At 34.6% G+C, this 24,903-nt stretch overlaps 1 protein-coding gene across 1 annotated transcript; it reads right to left on the bottom strand.

Annotated features, from left to right (window-relative positions):
• Positions 1-24,133: 24,133 nt before the first annotated feature.
• On the bottom strand, positions 24,134-24,625 carry LOC139874844 (uncharacterized mitochondrial protein AtMg00810-like). The gene has a single exon (XM_071862238.1). It carries the CDS (start codon positions 24,623-24,625, stop codon positions 24,134-24,136), a length of 492 nt encoding a protein of 163 aa, XP_071718339.1.
• Between the last annotated feature and the right edge of the window lie 278 nt (positions 24,626-24,903).

The raw sequence follows: 24,903 nt of genomic DNA, 5'->3' as shown, positions 1-24,903 counted from the left end.
GAGGAGTAAGAACCTAGAACCAAAAGGGTGATGGAAGTGGATGAAAGATTGGAAGTAAGTTGGTGTTCTTGGAAGGATTTCTTGAAGTGTTTTTATAAGGTTTTCTTATGAGGTTTAAGTGTTGTTTTTGAAGCTAAATGATGGGGAAAATGCTTGGAGATGATCAAGTATGAAGTTAAGAGTATTTTGAGAGAGAAATGGAAGTGTAAGTATGAGAAAATGGGGTGAAGAAATGGTGTGCATGCATAAAAACGTTTTTAGGTTATAAAGGAAAAAAAGATACCTAACTTTGTTTTCTTGCTAAATAATTCATGCTACTTGACAAATGGTTGGTTCCACATGTTTCTTAATCATTTAAGGCTGCTAAGGAGCAGATTTTTATTGGTATATACCAATAGTAAATACATCTAGAAGCTGCGTATGATACGGGTACATATACCCTAGGTATACGTATAGAAATCTTTGAGAAAACGGAACGAGGATTCAAATATAGTTATCTTTTGTAAATATACTTATATTGTTTTATGTATTTAAGTCTTTAAAAGTGATTAAATACATTACTTATACGATATATGTATAAACATTATAGGTCATAAGTATTTAAGTCAAATAACGTTACGTATGGTTATCGTTTTGAAAACTTAAGTTAGTAGTTTCAAAATATACTTATAACTTATTGTTATTAATACAAAATGAGATATTAAAACATTCTTAGGTCATGTTAAATATGTATATATACATATATATACACAAACGTATAATTATCATATATTGTATAGTTCGTGATATCATCGGTCAAACTAGACGGTCAAACGTTGTGTAAAACTCTTTTTGAAAAACATAAGTCTCGACAATTTGGATTGCTTATCATGTTGGTAAGGTTTAATTTATGTAAATATTAATCTTATAAGTATAGAACGATCGAAAAAGTGCGGGTCGTTACATTACCTCCCCGTTAAATAAATTTCGTCCCGAAATTTTAAAATTGTACCTATTTTGCGTCATCGAGAAACAAGTGTGGATACTTTTGTTTCATCTGATCCTCCCGTTCCCACGTAAACTCGGGACCTCTTCGAGCATTCCAACGAACCTTAACGATCGGTATGTTGCTCTGCTTGAGCTGTTTAACTTCACGGTCCATGATTTCCATTGGTTCTTCGACGAATTGTAGTTTCTCGTCGACATGGATTTCTTCAAGAGGAATGGTGAGGTCTTCCTTTGCAAGACACTTCTTAAGGTTCGAGACGTGAAAGGTATTATGTACTCCGGCGAGTTGTTGCGGTAACTCGAGTCGATAAGCTACCGGTCCAATGCGTTCGATGATCTTGAACGGGCCTACATATCTTGGGTTCAGTTTACCCCTTTTTCCAAAACGTATCACACCTTTCCAAGGTGACACCTTTAGCATAACCATGTCACCTATCTGAAACTCTAATGGTTTCCTTCGGACATCGGCGTAGCTCTTTTGGCGACTACGGGCTGTTTTCAATCTCTCCTTGATTTGTACTATCTTTTCAGTAGTTTCATGTATGATCTCGGGACCAGTTAATTGTCGATCTCCTACTTCATTCCAACAGATAGGAGATCTACACTTCCTTCCGTACAATGCTTCGAATGGCGCAGCTTTAATGCTCGCATGATAACTATTATTATACGAGAATTCTGCTAATGGTAAATATTTATCCCATCCGTTTCCAAAATCGATCACACATGCCCTGAGCATGTCTTCAAGAGTCTGAATTGTTCTTTCACTCTGCCCGTCGGTTTGCGGATGATATGCGGTGCTCATATCCAAACGAGTTCCTAGGGCCTCCTGTAGTGATTGCTAGAACTTTGAGGTAAATCTACTATCACGATCAGATATAATGGAAATAGGTATTCCATGCCTTGAAACAATTTCCTTTATATACAATCGTAATAGTTTCTCCATTCTATCCGTTTCCTTCATAGGCAAGAAATGTGCAGACTTGGTGAGACGATCAACAATCACCCAAATGGTGTTGTATCCCCAGGCAGTCTTTGGTAACTTCGTGATGAAATCCATGGTAATACCATCCCATTTCCATTCTGGAATTTCTGGTTGTTGAAGTAACCCTGACGGCTTCTGGTGTTCTGCTTTGACTTTGGAACAAGTTAAACATTCCCCAACATATGTTGCAACGTCTGTCTTCAAATTAGGCCACCAATAATGCGTCTTAAGATCTTGGTACATCTTTCCAACTCCAGGATGTATCGAATATCTTGTCTTATGTGCCTCGTTCAATATCAACTTCCTTAATCCACCCAACTTCGGTACCCAAATACGATTTGCAAAATATCGAATTCCATCTTCCCGCATAACGAGTTGCTTCTCATACTTCTTCATTATTTCATTTCCTATATTTTCTTTAGTAAGTGCTTCTCGTTGAACTTCTTTGATTTGTGAGTTGAGATTCATGCGAATTTTTATGTTCATCGCTCGTACTCGAATTGGTTCTCGTTCCTTTCTGCTTAGAGCGTCGGCCACCACGTTCGCTTTCCCGGGATGATAACGAATTTCACAATCATAGTCATTTATTAACTCAACCCACCTACGTTGCCTCATGTTCAGCTGTTTTTGATCGAAAATATGTTGAAGGCTTTTATGATCAGTAAACACAGTGCATTTAACCCCATACAAGTAGTGTCTCCATATCTTCAATGCAAACACGACTGCTCCCAGTTCTAGATCATGCGTCGTATAATTCCGCTCGTGAATCTTTAATTGTCGGGATGCGTATGCAATAACTTTCTTTCGTTGCATAAGAACACAACCAAAACCTTGTCGCGAAGCGTCACAATATATTTCAAAATCATCGTTCCCTTCAGGTAACGATAAAATAGGCGCCGTAGTTAACTTCTTCTTCAGTAATTGAAATGCGTTCTCCTGCTCCGAGGTCCATTCGTATTTCTTCCCTTTTTGCGTTAATGCTGTCAACGGCTTAGCTATTCGGGAAAAATCTTGAATAAACCTTCTATAATAACCGGCTAAACCCAAAAATTGGCGTATCTGCATTGGTGTTTTAGGAGTCTCCCATTTTTCAATGGCTTCAATTTTTGCTGGATCAACCTGAATTCCTTTGCTACTAACAACGTGGCCAAGAAATTGCACTTCTTTCAACCAGAAAGCACACTTAGAAAATTTAGCGTATAGCTGTTCTTTTCTCAACAACTCTAATATCAACCTTAAATGCTGCTCATGCTCTTGCTCACTCTTGGAATAGATAAGAATGTCATCAATGAAAACGATAACAAACTTATCTAAATACGGACTACAAACTCGATTCATGAGGTCCATGAATACAGCTGGCGCATTCGTCAATCCAAACAGCATGACCAAAAATTCGTAATGACCATAACGTATCCGAAAAGCAGTTTTCGGAATGTCCTCTTCTTTGACACGTAGTTGATGATAGCCCGATCTTAGGTCGATTTTCGAATAAACACATGATCCCTGGAGTTGATCAAATAAGTCGTCAATTCTCGGTAGTGGATACCGATTTTTGATAGTTAACTTATTTAATTCACGATAATCTATACACATCCTAAAAGATCCATCTTTCTTTTTAACAAATAGAATCGGAGCTCCCCACGGTGAAGTACTTGGTCGTATGAATCCATGATCCAGTAATTCTTTTAACTGACTCTGAAGTTCTTTTAACTCGGACGGTGCAAGTCTATATGGAGCACGAGCCACTGGTGCGGCTCCTGGTACTAAATCTATTTGAAATTCTACAGATCTAAATGGAGGTAATCCCAGCAACTCTTCCGGAAAAACTTCAGGAAAATCTCTTGCCACAGGCACGTCGTTGATGCACTTCTCTTTTTCTTTTTTTTCGACTTTATTAACATGTGCTAAGATAGCATAGCACCCTTTCTTCAAGCACTTTTGAGCTTTCAAATAACTAATGAGTTTTAGCTTTGAGTTACCCTTCTCTCCATAAATCATCACCGGCATTCTATCCTTACAAGGAATGCGAATTGCCTTCTTGGCACACACAACTTCAGCTCCTACTTTGGACATCCAGTCCATGCCGACTATTACATCAAAACTTCCTAATTCTACGGGTATTAAGTCAATTTTAAATGTTTCTCCGGCTAAATTTATTTTACAATCACGGCAAATTTTATCGGCTTTAATTAGTTTACCATTAGCTAACTCAATCATGTACTTAGCATCTAGAGGTAATGATGAACAATTCAATTTAGCGTAAAAGCCTCTACTCACGTAACTTCTATCGGCACCAGTATCAAATATAATAGATGCGGATAAGTTATTAATGGTAAACGTACCCGTAACAAGCTCCGGGTCTTCACACGCCTCTCTAGCATTAATAACAAATGCTCTTCCACGTGCAGATCCATTATTCTTCTCTGGATTCGGACACTGGCTCTTATAGTGACCTTGTTTTCCACACCCATAACAAGTAATGGTAGCCAAAGCAGTTCTATTTGCATTGGTGGCAGGAGTCTTGGTACCATTTGTATTTGTAACGAGAGCCCTACAATCTTCAGCAAGATGACCCTTTCGATTACATTTGTTGCATACCACATTACAGTAGCCAGAGTGATGTTTGTGGCATCGGTTGCATAAAGGATTTTGTCCTTTGTAACCAAAGCTTGAACCACTACCTGCACCTTGTATGGTTTCTTGTTTCTTAAAAGATTGTTGTTGGTTACCTCGATCATAATTTCCATTCCACTTTCTTTTGTTACCTGATACCTTCACATCAGTATTGGATGCTTTCTTATCCATGATGACCTGATCCATTAGCTCGTTTGCCATGGTTATAGCTTCATGAATTGTCTTAGGTTTCGATGCTGTAACGTTTGCCTTGACCTTTTTGGGCAAACCATCTTTGTACATTTCAATCTTCCGTTCTTTGGTTGGAACCAATTCAGGACATAGCAAAACTAATTCCATGAATCGCTGATTGTAGTTGGTGATTTCAGTACCAACAACCTTCAGGCTTCGTAATTCATCTTCCAACTTCCTAACCTCGTTCCTTGGACAATACTCGTTGATTAACATTGTTTTGAATTCTTCCCAAGGAGTATCATAAGCTACATCTCCTCCTACAGCCTTCACATAATTTTTCCACCACGTGAGTGCACTATCTTGTAAAGTGCACGATGCATACTTGGTCATGTCCTTTTCAACACAACCACTGATTTTAAACACAGTCTCCATCTTTTCTATCCACCGGGTTAAACCGATTGGTCCTTCTGTTCCACTGAATGATGAGGGCTTGCAAGCTTGAAAAGTTTTGTAAGTGCACCCCACACGAGGATTTGGGTTAACTGCAGCACCTCTTGCAGCCTCGACCCATAACATTCTGTCGTTCACTCGCTGATTGATGAGTTCCTGGATTTCTTGTTCCGTCATTCGGTTCAATCGCGCCATATTCTTCTATAAGAATGAAAAGAAAATAATTATTCACATGGAATATTATAGATGTAGTGTATATTTACAGTACATTATAGCTTATTAATAATATGAACCAGGTATTATTATAAAAGCCTTTTCTTCTTATTAGCGTTTTATAATTATATCTAGGGTAGTACCTACCCGTTAATGTCCATACTTAATAGCTTAGTACAGAATCAATTACTACCATCTAAGTAATACTTAACCATGGAAAATTATTGCATTTCACACTTCACTATTTTACATATGCTTATCTTACATCGAACATTAAGCAAACCACACTAATAATATTATACAAAACATTATATGATCTCATGGTTTAATACGGCAGCGCATCGTTTGGTCTATTTTCTAGGACGTTTAGGTTCAAAGAATCGCTTAACGCTTATCCTGGCTGTCTGCCTATATTTTGGCTGTGGGACTGAAGAACTGGATGCCGGGATAGAACAAATAGGAATAGCGGGAATAGGGGTGGTAGTGTCTAGTGGAGTTGGTGCCACATCATCCTTACTAAACTCGGGATTTGAATTTTCTAATTCATTAGCCTTTCGTTTCTTTCCTAGTTCGAACTCGTCTTTTGTAATTTCCTGTATTTCTTCCTCGGGTTCACTTTCCTCCTCGGGTTCACTTTCCTCCTCGGGTTCACTTTCCTCCTCGGGTTCACTTTCCGGGTTCTCTATAGTCGGTTCATCCGGAATTTGTGAGTCTTCCCCAAAGATATTATTTTCGTCATCGGATAGGTTAATGACTGGAACACCATCTGAAGATTCTGGTTCGGAGTCGCTGAACGTGATGACAAGTTTTGAGCCCGACATCTATCACACAACAACTAACCCATTAGTACTACATAATATTTACATATAAATTTTAACCAACAATGATAAGCAATGGTTTTTAAATCAGACCCGGTCAAAGTCCAGACTTACTAATGTATCCTAACGACTTATCAGTTAGACACACTAATGCAAACCTGGTTCGCTAAGACCACCGCTCTGATACCACATGTCATAACCCGTCCTTAACCATAAGAACGTGTTAGATAACGTATGATTTCATTGCGAGGTATTGACCTCTATATGCGACATTTTTAAAAGAGAAACTGCATATATTATACATTACAAACCATAACCATTATTTTTGTTACAAGCTTTAGACAATAAAAAGATGATTATCGTTTAGCGATAATCTTCGACTTACAAACTTTACATATAATGATAACAACACGATTTCGAGCATATTTTACAACACAAATCCTTGGGTATGCAGTTTTATTTTTGACACAAATATGCGTACGCAAGATCCTGCTCAAATTCAACATAATGCAGCGGAAGCTTTAGTAATCACCTGAGAATAGACATGTTTTAAAAGGTCAACATAAAGTTGGTGAGATATAGGTTTAATGCCGGCAGCAATATATATATATAGACCACAAGATTTCGTATATAAACAGTTTAATAAAAATATTCTAAGTGGTTGAGCACTTGGTAACCATACTTAACATTTAATCACGTCGCATATTCCCTTTATTATGAAATCTTACTACACCGTACCAAGTGTAGTCACGAAACGAAGTACTGTGCAACCGTTGAATACTGGTCGTCCAGTCCGGTTGGGGTTGTCAGGCCCGATAGATCTATCAACAGGATTCGCGTTTACAATACCGCTGTAAATAACAGTTACCAAGCTACAGGGAAGTATGCCAGTGGTACAACTCAACGTAGAATATATTTTTCAGTTACTTGTGTCCATAACGTAAAACATAAAATACATGTATTCTCATCCCGAAATATTTAGAGTTTAAAAGTGGGACTATATACTCACTTTCGTCTTGAAGATATATATATAATTTGACTTGGTCTCCGGTTGATATCACGAACCTATCCATATATAATATATCAATACCTTTTCTTTTTAAACAAACGTCACATATATATACTTGTTATACTTTTAATACTTTGAATAATTCCTTAGTCCGTAGTTAGCAGTTCGTTGTTAGTAATTCAATTTTAATGGTTCATTTTTAGATGTTTAATATACCCGCAATGAAATAAATAAAACCCCCAACGAAATAAATAAAACCCCATCGTATATGTATTGGTCGAGATTAATCTTGACCCACGGTACCGGTGTTGTCAAATGACGTGTTGCGTACATAAAGTACCGGTGTTGTCAAATGACGTGTTGCGTACAATCATGGGATCTTATGATTAATCTTCTCGTGTTGTTTACGGGTGATCCTGAACCATATAAAATTGAATTATAAGTACATATATATAAAATATCATGTTAACTTAAAAAGATGTGATTTATTTAATTTTTCCCAATTATTTTCGTGGCTAAACTAGTCTTGGATATCCGATTTTGTTTCGGTCATAGTTTCTTCGTTACAACTCCGTTTTCGTTGATTCAACTTGCCATCTCCTTGGATCGAGTCCCTCTTTAAGACTATGAACTATAAATACCTTAGTTTGTATTCAAAATCACACGGCATAGGTCAAACTTTAGTGAAACTTATGAAGTTAATCATTTTCCATCATGTAAACAACCTTAAATGATTATTTTTCTAAAAATACTTATACTTTGAGTTAAATCATGAAATTTTTATGTGTTATCATATTCATAGTAAAAATCATTTTTCCAGAAAATAAACCTCCAATTCAAAGTTTAAGATGGTTTTTAATTATCCAACCCAAAACAGCCCCCGGTGGCACTCCGACGTCGTAAAAACAGTTTTTAAGATAATCTTTGAAAAACCAAGTTATACCTTATTAAATTAGCATATATTTAAGTTATATTATAGGTCTTGGAGTATTTTAAAAGTTAAGTTAGAAGGATCTATTTAGTTTGCAAACAAGTTTGAAAACATTCAAACTATGTTCTTGTTGTTAAAATTTTATACCACAAAATAAGATAGCTATATATATATGAATCGAATAAGGTTATGAACATAGATTCTACCTCAAGTTCCTTGGACAAGGTTGTTGTAAAAGAGGAGTAAGAACCTAGAACCAAAAGGGTGATGGAAGTGGATGAAAGATTGGAAGTAAGTTGGTGTTCTTGGAAGGATTTCTTGAAGTGTTTTTGTAAGGTTTTCTTATGAGGTTTAAGTGTTGTTTTTGAAGCTAAATGATGGGGAAAATGCTTGGAGATGATCAAGTATGAAGTTAAGAGTATTTTGAGAGAGAAATGGAAGTGTAAGTATGAGAAAATGGGGTGAAGAAATGGTGTGCATGCATAAAAACGTTTTTAGGTTATAAAGGAAAAAAAGATACCTAACTTTGTTTTCTTGCTAAATAATTCATGCTACTTGACAAATGGTTGGTTCCACATGTTTCTTAATCATTTAAGGCTGCTAAGGAGCAGATTTTTATTGGTATATACCAATAGTAAATACATCTAGAAGCTGCGTATGATACGGGTACATATACCCTAGGTATACGTATAGAAATCTTTGAGAAAACGGAACGAGGATTCAAATATAGTTATCTTTTGTAAATATACTTATATTGTTTTATGTATTTAAGTCTTTAAAAGTGATTAAATACATTACTTATACGATATATGTATAAACATTATAGGTCATAAGTATTTAAGTCAAATAACGTTACGTATGGTTATCGTTTTGAAAACTTAAGTTAGTAGTTTCAAAATATACTTATAACTTATTGTTATTAATACAAAATGAGATATTAAAACATTCTTAGGTCATGTTAAATATGTATATATACATATATATACACAAACGTATAATTATCATATATTGTATAGTTCGTGATATCATCGGTCAAACTAGACGGTCAAACGTTGTGTAAAACTCTTTTTGAAAAACATAAGTCTCGACAATTTGGATTGCTTATCATGTTGGTAAGGTTTAATTTATGTAAATATTAATCTTATAAGTATAGAACGATCGAAAAAGTGCGGGTCGTTACAACAAACGAACTATACAACTACTGAAAAAGAACTCCTTGCTATTGTCTTTGCTTTTGACAAATTTCGATCATATCTCGTTCTAGCAAAAACGGTGGTCTATACCGACCATTCTGCTCTTAGATACCTATTTTCGAAACAAGATGCTAAACCAAGATTAATCCATTGGATCTTACTCTTACAAGAGTTTGATATTGAAATCCGAGATAAAAGAGGAGCAGAAAATCTCGCCGCTGATCACCTTTCTCGTCTTGAAAATCCCGAATTAGAAGTTCTAAATGAATCGGCCATACAAGACAACTTTCCTGATGAATATCTATTGAAGATAGATTATAAAGAAATTCCATGGTTTGCAGACTATGCAAACTACTTAGTATGTGGATTCCTTGAAAAAGGATTATCGTACCAAAGACGAAAGAAATTCTTCAGTGATATAAAACACTATTTTTGGGAAGATCCACATCTGTTTAAAAGTTGTCCAGATGGAATAATACGCCGATGTGTATTTGGAGATGAAGCTAGTAAAATTTTAAACCATTGTCACACAGGACCAATAGGAGGGCATTATGGGCCTCAACTAACAGCAAGAAAAGTTTATGATGCTGGATTCTATTGGCCTACAATTTACAAAGACGCACACCTTCTTTGCAAATCCTGTGATGCTTGTCAAAGGGCCGGAAAAATAAGTCAACGTGATGAAATGCCACAAAATATCATCCAAGTATGTGAAGTATTTGACATTTGGGGTATTGACTTTATGGGTCCATTTCCAAAATCTCATAATAATCTATATATACTCGTAGCCATTGATTATGTATCTAAATGGGCGGAAGCACAAGCTCTCCCAACTAACGATGCACGAGTTGTAGTCAACTTTTTAAAACGTCTTTTTGCAAGGTTTGGAACACCGAAAGCTTTAATAAGTGATCGGGGTACTCATTTCTGTAATAATCAACTTGAGAAAGTTCTTAAAAGATATGGAGTAACTCATAAAATCTCCACCGCATATCATCCACAAACAAGTGGACAAGTTGAAAATACCAACCGAGCTTTAAAACGTATTCTAGAGAAAACCGTAGGATCAAATCCGAAGGAATGGTCCATTAAATTGGAGGATGCACTCTGGGCTTTTAGAACAGCCTACAAAACTCCAATTGGAACCACACCTTTTAGACTTGTTTATGGAAAAGCATGTCATCTTCCAGTAGAAATTGAACACAAAGCATTTTGGGCTTTGAAGACATGTAATCTTGATTTACATGAAGCCGGACGTCTACGATTAAGTCAACTAAACGAATTAGAAGAATTAAGACATGAAGCATACGAAAATTCGTTAATCTATAAAGAAAGAACGAAGAAATGGCATGATAAAAGAATCAGAAGTTTAAAAGAATTTAAAGAAGGAGACAAAGTTCTTCTTTTCAATTCACGATTCAAGCTATTTCCTGGAAAATTGAAATCAAGATGGTCTGGACCATTCATAGTTAAAAGAGTTTTCCCATACGGAACGATAGAATTAATAAATTCAAATGGGATTGAATTTAAAGTTAATGGTCACAGAGTTAAACACTACATACATAGTCCGATGGAAGTCGACAACGAAGTTAATCACAATTTCGACACCACAGCTAACTAAGTATAGGGGATTTATGTATTTCTGTTAGAGTTAGATTGTCTGTTTTCGTGTAGTTCTCGAAAATGGAACCCGAATGGTCTTTCCCTAGCAGACCCTAAAGAACTAGTCTTCTCCCCCCATTCTGAATTTTTATTTTTTTTAGGAAATGAAGACTGCCTGTGAACTAAACCATGGTCTAATGCTACATGCTTTGATCACTAAACGTAATAATGACACACTACCAAGTGAAATAGTATCAGTAATCAGAGAAAGAATGGACGGAGTTAGAAAAGAATCCAGATGCGAAGATAATAAGTTACAATTTGGTAAAGGAAAATCAAAATCCGCAGCGAAAAGAAGAGCACGACACCTAGAAAGATGTCACAAATGCGGAAAATGGTCACATGGAGGTAAATGTTCAAATAATCAAACCTATTCAAACACCGAATTTGTTACTTTATGCAGAGACGGACCGTTCATATGTTTAGAAGAAAAGACACTGAATGCTCGAGGTTACGCCTATGTAGCCATGGAAAACCAATTAAACCGACTATCTTATGAATGGGATAGATCATATAACTAAGAAATCTATTTCACAGGTAAGTCTGTACAGTTTTTATTTTATTTTATTTTTTTATTTTTAACCTTTTGATAATAAACGCTAATTTGTTCGCTAAAAATTATTAAATTGGTATTGAATAAAATTAGGTTTGGTGACCGAAATTATTGATATCATACAAAAATTTATTACATCACTGCGAAATTTAACGTTTATTCTTAAGGTATAAATATCTTTAAACAATCAACCCAAAATATTTCAAAAATTCGTCATGAGTTAAATTAGGTCTTGGGACCGAAATTACTTTACCGAAAAGAGGGACGCATATTTTTGATAATATTTGATTGATTAAAGTGGGATAAAAAGCCAAAAAGATTTTTAATTTTATTTTTACCATGTTTTTAAAATTAATATTTAAATCTTAAATTAATATTGTAAACTTTGTAAAAACAATATTTTTAAAATTGTAAATATTTGAATTTTTAAATTAAGTTTGGTGTGAATTTATAATATGAATTTTTAAATTAAGTTTGGTGTGAATTTTTAAAATATGAATTTTTAATTTTATGCATTTTAAATTGTAAGTTTGGTGTGAATTTTTAATATTAATTTTGAATTTTATATTTAAATTGTGTGAATTTAAAAACAAAAATTTACTTTATCTCATTAAGTTAAAAATATGATTTTTAAAATTCGTCGTAAGTTGAAGACTAGGTCTTTGAACCGAAATTACTTTACCCAAGGGAGGGACGAGAATTTTTATTATCATTATTTTTAATCTTATTGAATTAAAGTATGCCAAAAACATTAAAAAACCCAAAAATCTTAGCTTTTAAAACAATCGCTACAAAAAGACAAATTTTAAAATTTTGTCAAAGGACGGACTAGGACATCGATCCGAAACGACCTCGTCCTAAATAACAAGGGAAACAAAATTTTAAATTAATTAATTAATTATTTTAATTAGTATAAGATGCTATAAAAAAAAAAAAAAAAGCAAACTCCGCGACTCGCGGAGTTTGAAGCTTTAAACACCGCGAGTCGCGGGAGGATCGGATTACAGAAAAAAATAAGAGCTGAAACAGCTCAGTCCACACAACCCACAACACAAAACACTGCGAACAAAAACCCGAAAAATACACCCCAAAATCACAATTTTTAACCGTTAATCATCAAATCTTTTACTAAAATCATGTTGAGAAGGATGCTATCTAGGAATTACTCAAGAAAAACGGTAAATTTCTACACCTAAACACCATTTAATCCGAAATTAGTGTTCTTGAGCAATTTTTTCCCCAATTTGATTTTGATGCTTTTTAGTGTAATTAGGCTTAAATTGTTTATGTATTATGCTTGTATAACGTAGATTGATGCTATTTAACATGATTAGAAGCCTTAAACTTCAAATTTTGAGTAATCTAGGGTTTGTGTTCTTGAGAAAATTTGGGGCTTTTTGATATAAACAGGTTATGGCCGATTTTTGTCATGAATTGTTGCTAAATTAAGTAGTGTAACATGTCTAGGTAGTTAAATGATCCAAACTTTGAGCCTAAACATGATTTTGAGAATTAAAGTGGACTTTTTCAAGTCTAAAATTCATGAACTTGATTTTTGAAAGATAATGTCATTTGAAACTTGTTTAATTGCTAGTAATGATTATTTTGACATGTTATTTGAATTGAATGCTTATGAACTTGGCGAACATTTTCGTATATGCTTATTTGAAAAAGTGTAGATTTGATAAAAATGTGAAAATAAGCTTAAGTTTGATATAAATTGATCATGTCATTGTAATTATTTTGATTGATGATTTTGCTGACACTAATGCATATTTGGATGCAAAAAAATTGTGTTTGATGTGTTTTGCAGACTGAAAGGGGTGAATCTTCATCCCAAGCTCGCAATGCTCCTGCTGAGAATGCGGAACAACAGGAGGTGGATAACTACTACAAGCAGGATATACCTCATCCAGTCATGACCTTTTCTGATGTGCACTTGGAAGAGTTGCACCCGAACCTGAGATTTGACAGACTTTTGATAGATTATCCAAAATACCAAAGGGGTTTATATACTCTTCATTCTAAGGTTGTTGAGGTACCGAGGGTCATAGAATGGGGACCTTTAGAAGCTGTAGAATTGGCCGGGACAATTAGGGAATTACTTGTACAGAGGTATGGTAATTCTACTTTTAATGACTGGGTAAGTTTATTCACCATGCGTAGACCTGTATATAAAGTATGGTGTGAAGAATTGTTATGTAGTATAGAATTAAATGATCGGGTAGCTAGTTTAACCGACCGATCATTTATTAGATTTTTGTTAGGAGGTTCGATGCGCCACATGTCTTTACTAGACATGGCTCAGGCTTTACGTATATATACGCCTGAGGAGTTAGCATCTGCCGATTGTAGAGGGTTGATACTAAACGGTAGAAAGATAGATGAAAATTTTGATACACACGGTGTGTGGAGTCAAATGACAAGCCATCACCGTTTCAAAGGGGGAAATTACTCTTATTTGGATATAGATAGAGCCTAATTAAGAGTGATTCATAGGTTTTTAGCTAATTCGATTATACAAAGAGGTAAGAACAAGGAAAAGGTAAATGAACAGGATTTGTTTTACCATATGTGTATTCGAGACCCACAAAGCGCTGTAAGTATAACTTATTGTGTGGGTTATTATTTATCAGCTATGGTTAGGGGGATGCGACCGCATAGCATAATAGGAGGTGGTATTTTTATTACTTTGATTGGTGAATATCTCGGTGTGGATATAAGTCGGGGGGGATTATTAGTGGAAGAACCAGAACCCCGCGATACTATAGGTTTAAATGTATACCATGGTGCGAAAGTTTTGAAGAGGCGAAATAACGCCGCAGTACAATACCATGGTAGACATTCACAGGTTGAGAGAAACCAACAGCAAGGTAATGTAGGAGGGGGAAATGAGATGCAAGAAATGCAAAGGTTTATAGCTTCACAGGAGTACGAAAATGCTAGACAGAGAGCATTTGAAGATTGGCAAGTTCATCAGCACCAAATCATAGCTCATTGCCAACATATAGGTAGAAACTATATTCCTACACCAAAACCCATCTTCCCTCCCTGGTCTATAGAGATGCAACCACCGTATCCTACGTATAACCCTGCCGAAGCATTCTATAGCACCTATGGTTATGCCTGGAACCCCTATTGGTACCAGTATCATCCCTAGTCTACTTAGTTTTATTTATTTTGTAATTTATAATATTGATACATTTAATACTTATGTTAATATTGTAATAGTTTTTATAATTTTCTAACTTTTATTCCTAGATTTTAATAATTTTTGAATGTGGGGTAATATACCAAACTTCAAAAATATGTATATATGTTTGCAGTTTATCTTATGTACACAACAGGGTAAAACAACGCATTTTCAAAGACTGGCATTAAGTTCAGCAAAAGCAACTAATTTTGACGACAAGATGCAAAATAAATGTGAAATAACAACAAGACGGAATGAACAAATGATGTGCACCATTTATCATTCAGCAAACAAACGCCAATATATTTGGAAACTTTGGTAAAAATTTAATCATTTTCACACAAATCACCCTCAATAATTTAAATTGTAACTGATTTCTTGCAAATGAGGGCATTGCAAGATCTTAAGTGTGGGAAGGGGTTAAATTCTTTCGGATTTTAACATTTTTACTTTAAACACTGGGTTACCATTAAAAATACTAGTAAAGCAGTAGTTGTATTAGAATCTAGTGCTCTCTGATAATAAAGAACAGCCCTAGTCTTATATACTGACTACCCAATTCTAGTAAAATTTTACAAAATTTTCAATTAAATGAACTCAAAATCATGTTTATACATATTTATGAACGATAAAACTAGGTTATAACACCGAAATTATTGTTACCTCGAAAAGGACATAAATTGAGAAACAAACCAAAATGTTAAAATTCATTTAAAATGGAATAGAGGACGATAAAAAAGGAAAATAAAAGCCAAGTGTGGGAAAAATTACCAAGTTATCTTAAACATATGCCACATATTTTTGTACAAATAACTGAAAATACTTTTGCTTTGGACTAAACTAAAAAGTTTTACCTGATTTACTGTAAGAAAGATGGATCTACACGATGAATCAATTCCATCATTAAAAGGAAGTAAAGTCTTCCGAAAAAGACACGCGCTTCTTGATTTAGGTCAGGAAGTTGTCGTCCAGACCAGCTGTAGGTTGACGAAAAATCTAGAAAAGTCATCACTAAAATCAGCAGGAAATCCACGGACCTCAGCATTAAACAGGGTCGCCAAGTGGTCAGATTTATCCTAACCATGAGAAGGATTTATCTCGTAAAATGGGGGGGGGCACCATGCAAATTAGCTGGATAAGACTAATGAATCAGATCCCCAGAAAGGAAAATCTCCTTAAAAGATCAAAAATCAGCTTTTAAGCCTGATATTACTCAATCCTAGAGATTGACCTTAAAGATTGAGAATTCAAACTCATGGAATTCAATGATATCTAAAATCGAGCTTGAACGAGAAAATATTTTGATCAAAATTACAAACCGATTTGTTTTCTGAAAACCCTATTTTCAATGCATTCTTTACCATTGAACGTAAAATCCTAGGAATTCACTGGAATTCATTTGGTCACCTGAACTAAATCGGGTGTCAACCGTAAGAACGGTGGTTACATAGCATGGTCAAAGACAGGACCTTGTGCCAGACCAAAAAATCATAAGGGTGAGCTTTACTATTGCTCCTACCAAGGATAGTAATTGCGTCCGACACGTTATAGACCATAATTAAAAGCATGTCAGGGGACATTGCCTTAACAGTTGCTTGTTCAACGCTCTCCTTTACAACCGGACGGTAGTTTACCGAAAAGTAATATACGGGACAAGTAAACTGGACGTGTTGCTTTCCAAATACAAGGTTAGCAAGTGAGTGACACAAAACCGCAAGTTTTGAGCTAAAATTTTCAAATCTGAAACCCACCAAACCCACAAAAATATTTTGCAAACACCGGTGAAGGGTTATTCCGGAAAACTTATCTAGGGTAAAAACTAGATTTAATTTTTAAAAGATCAAATGTTTTCATAAAGATCCAATTTCCTTAATGGATCTAAATTTTTATAGTCATGTGGGACTGTAAACCATATCGTTACTACCATTGTTTATACCGCCGTATAGAAATCACTGATGTATAAAGTGTGAAGAATAAAGAAGTGATTCTAGTATTTCAAGACGATATTGCTTGAGGACAAGCAACGCTCAAGTGTGGGAATATTTGATAATGCTAAAAACGAACATATATTTCATAGCATTATTCCTCAAGAAAGACAAGCTTTTAGTTGCAATTGTTCTATTTACAAGTGATATTCGTTTAAATAATAAAAGGTGAAGACAAAAGACAGATTCGACGAATTGAAGACGCAAACGACCAAAAAGCTCAAAAGTACAAAAGACAATCAAAGAGGTTCCAATTATTGATAAAACAACGTCTCGAAATTACAAGAGTACAAGATTCAAAACGCAAAGTACAAGATATTAAATTGTATGCAAGGACGTTCGAAAATCCGGAACCAGGACCAGAGTCAACTCTCAACGCTCGACGCAACGGACTAAAAATTACAAGTCAACTATGCACATAAATATAATATAATATTTAAATAATTCTTATAATTATTTATATATTATAATAAATAATAAAAACCGTCGGCAAGAAAGACTCCAAACTGGACTGAGCTGTAATTTCAATCTCCGCGACTCGCGGAGTTTGAAGGCCAAAAATGCCGCGAGTCGCGGAGCCCCAAGTTTTGAAAGTCCCTATAAAAGCAACCGAATTCTGAGCATTTTTCATCATCTTTTTCTTCTTCTCTCATAATACTACGTAAATATTTATATTTATATTTTAATTTTAATTTTAATTTTAATTTTAATCTTAATAATAAGGGTATGTTAGCGAATGTTGTAAGGGTGTAAGTCGAAATTCTGTCCGTGTAACGCTACGCTATTTTTAATCATTGTAAGTTATGTTCAATCTTTTTAATTTAATGTCTCGTAGCTAAGTTATTATTATGCTTATTAAATCCGAAGTAATCATGATATTGGGCTAATTACTAAAATTGGGTAATTGGGCTTTGTACCATAATTGGGGTTTGGACAAAAGAACGACACTTGTGGAAATTAGACTATGGGCTATTAATGGGCTTTATATTTGTTTAACTAAATGATAGTTTGTTAATGTTAATATAAAGATTTACAATTGGGCGTCCCTATAAATTACCATATACACTCGATCGGACACGATGGGCGGGGTATTTATATGTACGAATAATCGTTCATTTAACCGGACACGGGAATGGATTAATAGCCACTAGAATAATTAAAACAGGGGTGAAATTATGTACAAGGACACTTGGTATAATTGATAACAAAATATTAAAACCTTGGGTTACACTCAGTCGACATCCTGGTGTAATTATTAAACAAAGTATTAAAATCTTGTTACAGTTTAAGTCCCCAATTAGTTGGAATATTTAACTTCGGGTATAAGGATAATTTGACGAGGACACTCGCACTTTATATTTATGACTGATGGACTGTTATGGACAAAAACCAGACGGACATATTAAATAATCCAGGACAAAGGACAATTAACCCATGGGCATAAAACTAAAATCAACACGTCAAACATCATGATTACGGAAGTTTAAATAAGCATAATTCTTTTATTTCATATTTAATCTCCTTTATTTTATATTTAATTGCACTTCTAATTATAGCACTTTTATTTATTGTTATTATATTTAATTGCACTTTTAATTATCGTACTTTTTAATTATCGCATGTTTATTTTATCGCACTTTTATTATTCGCAATTTCATTATCGTTATTTACTTTACGCTTTAATTTAAGTCTTGTATTTATTTTTAATATTTTACATTTGGTTTTAACTGCGACTAAAGTTTTAAAATCGACAAACCGGTCATTAAACGGTAAAAACCCCCCTTTATAATAATAATATTACTTATATATATATATTTGTATAAAAGTAAACTAATATAGCGTTAAGCTTTGGTTAAAAAGATTCCCTGTGGAACGAACCGGACTTACTAAAAACTATACTACTCTACGATTAGGTACACTGCCTATAGTGTTGTAGCAAGGTTTAGGTATATCCATTTTGTAAATAAATAATTAAAACTTGTGTAAAAATATATCGTATTTAATAGTATTTCCTGCTAAAATTTAATAGTATTTTATACCTCTCTGCTAAAACATCAGTTATTTACAGTAGGTTATTTTTCTAATTCAAGGTAATATTCATATTCAAACTTTGATTCAATTTCTACAACTATAACAATCTTATTTTAAGTGAAAATCTTACTTGAACTATTTTCGTGTCATGATTCTGCTTCAAGAACTTTCAATCCATCCAAGGATCCTTTGAAGCTAGATCCATTTTTCTCATTTCCAGTAGTTTTATCCAAAAAACTTGAGGTAGTAATGATGTTCATAACATCATTCGATTCATACATATAAAGCTATCTTATTCGAAGGTTTAAACTTGTAATCACTAGAACATAGTTTAGTTAATTCTAAACTTGTTCACAAACAAAAGTTAATCCTTCTAACTTGACTTTTAAAATAAACTAAACACATGTTCTATATCTATATGATATGCTAACTTAATGATTTAAAACCTGGAAACACGATGAACACCATAAAATCGGATATACGCCGTCGTAGTGAAACCTGGGGCTGTTTTGGTTTGGATAATTAAAAACTATGATAAACTTTGATTTAAAAGTTGTTCTTCTGGGAAAATGATTTTTCATATGAACATGAAACTATATCCAAAAATCTTGGTTAAACTCAAAGTGAAAGTATGTTTTTCAAAATGGTCATCAAGATGTCGTTCTTTCGACGAAAATGACTACCTCTTTAGTAATTGACATGTAACTTAAATTTCTGACTATAAACCAATAATTTTTCTGTTTGGATTCTTAAATTAGAGTTCAAAATGAAACCATAACAATTTGATTCACTCAAAATGGATTTAAAATGAAGAAGTTATGGGTAAAACAAGATTAGATATTTTTGATCTTTTTAGCTACGGGAAATGTTTAACAAATCTATACAAATCGTATCCTAGCTAACTTATATTGTATTATACATGTATTCTAATATATTATGTAATCTTGGGATACCATAGACACGTATGCAAATGTTTTGACATATCATATCGACCCATGTATATATATTATTTGGAACAACCATAGACACTCTATATGCAGTAATGTTGGAGTTAGCTATACAGGGTTGAGGTTGATTCCAAAAATATATATACTTTGAGTTGTGATCTGGCCTGAGACGTGTATACACTGGGTCGTGGATTGATTTAAGATAATATATATCGATTTATTTCTGTACATCTAACTGTGGACAACTAGTTGTAGGTTACTAACGAGGACAGCTGACTTAATACACTCAAATCTTTAAAACATAATAAAAATGGTTGTAATTATATTTTGATCATACTTTGATATATATGTACATATTTGTATAGGTTCGTGAATCGATCCGTGGCCAAGTCTTATTTCCGAGGAAGGAAATATATGTGAAAGTGAGTTATAGTCCCACTTTTAAAATCTAATATTTTTGGGATGAGAATACATGCAGGTTTTATAAATGATTTACAAAATAGACACAAGTACGTGAAACTACATTCTATGGTTGAATTATCGAAATCGAATATGCCCCTTTTTATTAAGTATGGTAATCTAAGAATTAGGGAACAGACACCCTAATTGACGCGAATCCTAAAGATAGATCTATTGGGCCTAACAAACCCCATCCAAAGTACCGGATACTTTAGTACTTCGAAATTTATATCATATCCGAAGGGTGTCCCGGAATGATGGGGATATTCTTATATATGCATCTTGTTAATGTCGGTTACCAGATGTTCACCATATGAATGATTTTTATCTCTATGTATGGGATGTGTATTGAAATATGAAATCTTGTGATATATTGTTACGATTTGATATATATAGGTTAAACCTATAACTCACCAACATTTTTGTTGACGTTTAAAGCATGTTTATTCTCAGGTGAATACTAAGAGCTTCTGCTGTTGCATACTAAAATAAGGACAAGATTTGGAGTCCTTGTTTGTATGATATTGTGTAAAAACTGTATTCAAGAAACATATGTCGATGTGATATATTTCTATTGTAAACTATTATGTAATGGTCATGTGTAAACAGTATATTTTAGATTATCATTATTTGATAATCTACGTAATGTTTTTAAAACCTTTATTGATAAAATAAAGGTTATGGTTGTTTTAAAAATGAATGCAGTCTTTGAAAAACGTCTCATACAGAGGTCAAAACCTCGCAACGAAATCAATTAATATGGAACGTTTATAATCAATATGAACGGGACATTTCAGCCGAGCCTCCAAGGTGAGTTTAGAAGAGTAATCAGCGGTGGTAAGTGCAAAATGTTGATTAATTGCTAAATGTGTGATTATGAGCAGTATTTATAGGCATAAGATGGCGGTTACCAAGGATAACCACCACTAGCCCACTAAACCACGATTACCACTCCTGGAATCCTCTAATCATGCCCACTAACTGCTCCACGTTCTCCTGATTTGTCGGACGGACAAATAGCTGTGTAAACCAAGTCAAATGGTTAACGTACGCTACGGGTGGCGTAGCGTAGGGATAATCGTGGCCTGAGAGCGACGTTGACTTGGTATCCAACCAGGAGCTGAAGCTAAACGTCCAGCTACAGGATACGCCATGCGTCTCACGTGACGGCCATGGCGGGACGTACGTAATTAATTATATGATAAATAAAAGCAGGGGAGGATGAAAAATGAGATTGAATTTGAAAGAGCAATGATCTAATTGAGCTGTTGAATATTACTTCAACTTATACAAAGTTGGAGGATATCAAATTCAGATAGAATCAATGGTACCACCATGTAAACTTGATTGATAACCAAAGGCATATCCTAACAATATGCGAACCAGATTTACTGTGGGGTGAATGTTATGGCTTTGTGTGAATTCCTTTATAGGATTGTTACATTCGCTAAAAGTATAATAATTTATAATTGTTATAATCTAGTAAGATAACATACAAACATGATGAAAGATACTTAAATTGTTAAGACGACATAATAATAACAAGAATATAATTGTGTGCAAGCAGTGGCGAATCTAGGATGAAAATTCAATGGGGTCCCTCAAAAAAATTTCAGAGCTAATTATATTTTAAGAGTACTTTAGTGGTTGTTTAACTCATAAAAACCCCAAATTTTAAAATTATATGGGGTCCTATAGTTGAATTTAGTGGTGTCCTATACAATTTAAAGAGTACATTGTATAAAAAAATTTCGAAGTAGTGGGGTCATCGGACCCCACAGCCTATAAGGTAGAATCGCCCCGAGTGCAAGTGTTAAATGGGCCGTAGATAAACCTTTTTTCGTTTTTTCTTGATCACCTACATTGGGCTTTATACAATTGGGATCATATAATTGGGCAAACTCAAACACCGTTTTACACGAAAATTAATTTGAGAACTTTCAAATCCACCATAAGAATCCGAAACCCAACACATAAGCCTACTCAAAACTCTACCGGAAAACCGAAAAGAAAATAAAAAGCAAAAAAAAAAAAAAAAAAACAATTATATATATATATATATATATATATATATATATATATATATATATATATATATAGGGGTAGGATCAAGAGGGAAGTAACCAATCGGGGGGAAGCGGGGAGAAGTAAAAACTTTTTTTTTATTTTTTATTTTTTTTAAAAACTTTGTTCACGAACATTATAGATGGGATGAAAATATGAACATTTAGTAGAGAAACTTTGTGATAAATGTTTTTATTTTGGCGGAAAAACGCTCGAAGAAGTAATATATAACAATTATTGTGTTTTTCGAGCGTATGTTGAGGTTTTAGCTATTTGAGTTTAGATATTAGGGTTTAGATATTATGGTTTATAGGGTTTAGATATTAGGGTTTAGAAATTTAGGGTTTAGGGTTTAAATTTAGGGTATAGATTGAGTTTTTAACACGAACGGTTTAGAGTTTAGGATTTAGGGTTTAGGGTTTAGGGTTTGGTGTTTTGGGTTTATGGAATAAACCCAAAACACCAAACCCTAAACCCTAAACTCTAAATCGGGCTAAATTTTACTTCACAAAACATGAAAAAAAAACGTTCATATTCTTCACGAACAATATTATCTTGAATGTTATTTTTGTCGGTCGTTTTTCCGCCTAAATAATAACATTCATCACGAAGTGTATCTTCTAAATGTTCATATTTTCGTGTGATCTTGATGCCAAAAAAAAAATTCCAAAAAAAAACGAAAAAAATAAAATTTTGCTTCTCCCCGCTTCCCCCTGATTGGTTACTTCCCCATTGATCCTGCCCATATATATATATATATATATATATATATATATATATATATATATATATATATATATATATATATATATATATATATATATATATATATAGCACGTCCTTGTACAATGCTTAAGGCTCTCGGCTGGGTAGCAGGAGCAACTTTTAATTTATTATGAGCCCAAACGATGGATTCAATAAGTTCTTGCCAATAACAACGTCCACTGAATAAAAACATTAAACTAAAAGCCCATACAAAATGAGCGCCTAGGAAAAAAAGGCCATATGCGGATAATGAAGAATCTCGATCGATGAAGAAAAGATAAAAAGAGCAGCGCTTTTTTTTAGCCCAGGTAAACCATGGATTGAGGTTTTTTGCTTCTGCGAAAGCCTTCTTTCGTGCACATCCCACTTTTCTATGTATATATATATATATATATATATATATATATATATATATATATATATATATATATATATATATATATATATATATATATATATATATTAGTAGTTGAACCCGAAACGAGTGAAAAACAAAAAGGTCAAAAATGTTACAGAGAATTATAGTACGTAATTGTGATTGTGTAAATTGTCACTAATCATCATCAAGTCATACATATAAATAGCCCATGTAAACATAACCCTAATGGGCATGGAACATTCTAAGAAGGCCCTTATAAGAGTGGGCTTACAAACATAATAACTAACAATCTGGACTAATAATATATCGGCTAACAGCCCCCCCGCAGTTGGAGCGGGAGCAGATCGAACGCTCAAACTGGATCGGAACTCATCAAACAAAATAGAGGGAAGTCCTTTGGTGAAGATGTCGGCATACTGATAGCGAGAAGGAACGTGAAGAACGCGCACATGTCCCTTAGTCACAAGGTCACGCACAAAATGTATATCAATCTCAATATGCTTCGTTCGCTGATGTTGAACCGGGTTCCCTGACATGTAAACTGCACTAACGTTGTCACAATACACAATAGTAGCAGAGAATAACGGACAGTGAAGTTCGAGGAGAAGGTTGCAGAGCCAATATGTTTCCGCGACGGCATTAGCAACCCCACGATACTCGGCTTCGGCACTGGAGTGAGAAGGTGTCATCTATCGCTTAGAGGACTAGGAGAGAAGATTGCTGCCCAAGAAAACACAATACCCCGAAGTGGAACGACGGGTGCTGGGGCAACTAGCCCAATCAGCATCCGAATAAGCAGTAAGAGATGTGGTAAAAGATGCATAAAGCTGAAGACCGTGATCCAATGTACCCTGTAGATAACGTAAAATCCTCTTAAATGCGGACATATGCTGTTCACGAGGATCATGCATGAATAGGAAAATATGCTGAACCGCATAACTAATGTCCGACCGTGTAAAGGTCAGATACTGTAGAGCCCCAGCAAGACTCCGATAAAGTGTCGGGTCAGGAACCGCAGGTCCGGAAGTGCCCAATTTCGAACTAGTCTCAACAGGCGTACGACACGGGTGACAACCTGTCATATCAGCATGCTCAATAATCTCAGTCGCATATTTCTTCTGAGAGAGGAACATCCCCGAAGAATTACGTGTAACCGAAATACCCAAAAAGTAGTTAAGAGGACCCAGGTCAGTCATAGAAAACTCGCGATGTAAGGAGGTAATCACCTGCTATAAAAAGGCTTCAGACGAAGCTGTCAAAACGATATCATCAACATAAAGTAGTAGATAGGCGGTGTCAGCTCCCTGTCAATATATAAACAAAGAAGTGTCACAGCGGCTTTGCTGAAAACCAACACTCTGAGCGTATCCAGCAAACCGCTGGTACCATGCACGAGGTGCCTACTTTAATTCATAAAGAGATTTATGCAGGAGACAAACATGATCGGGTCTCGAAGGGTCACGAAAACCTGGTG

Source organism: Rutidosis leptorrhynchoides, chromosome 11, assembly GCF_046630445.1.
Source record: "Rutidosis leptorrhynchoides isolate AG116_Rl617_1_P2 chromosome 11, CSIRO_AGI_Rlap_v1, whole genome shotgun sequence".
Classification (NCBI taxonomy): Eukaryota; Viridiplantae; Streptophyta; class Magnoliopsida; order Asterales; family Asteraceae; genus Rutidosis; species Rutidosis leptorrhynchoides.
Note: the sequence above shows the minus strand (reverse complement) of the source record. Positions and strands in the feature narration are given on the sequence as shown.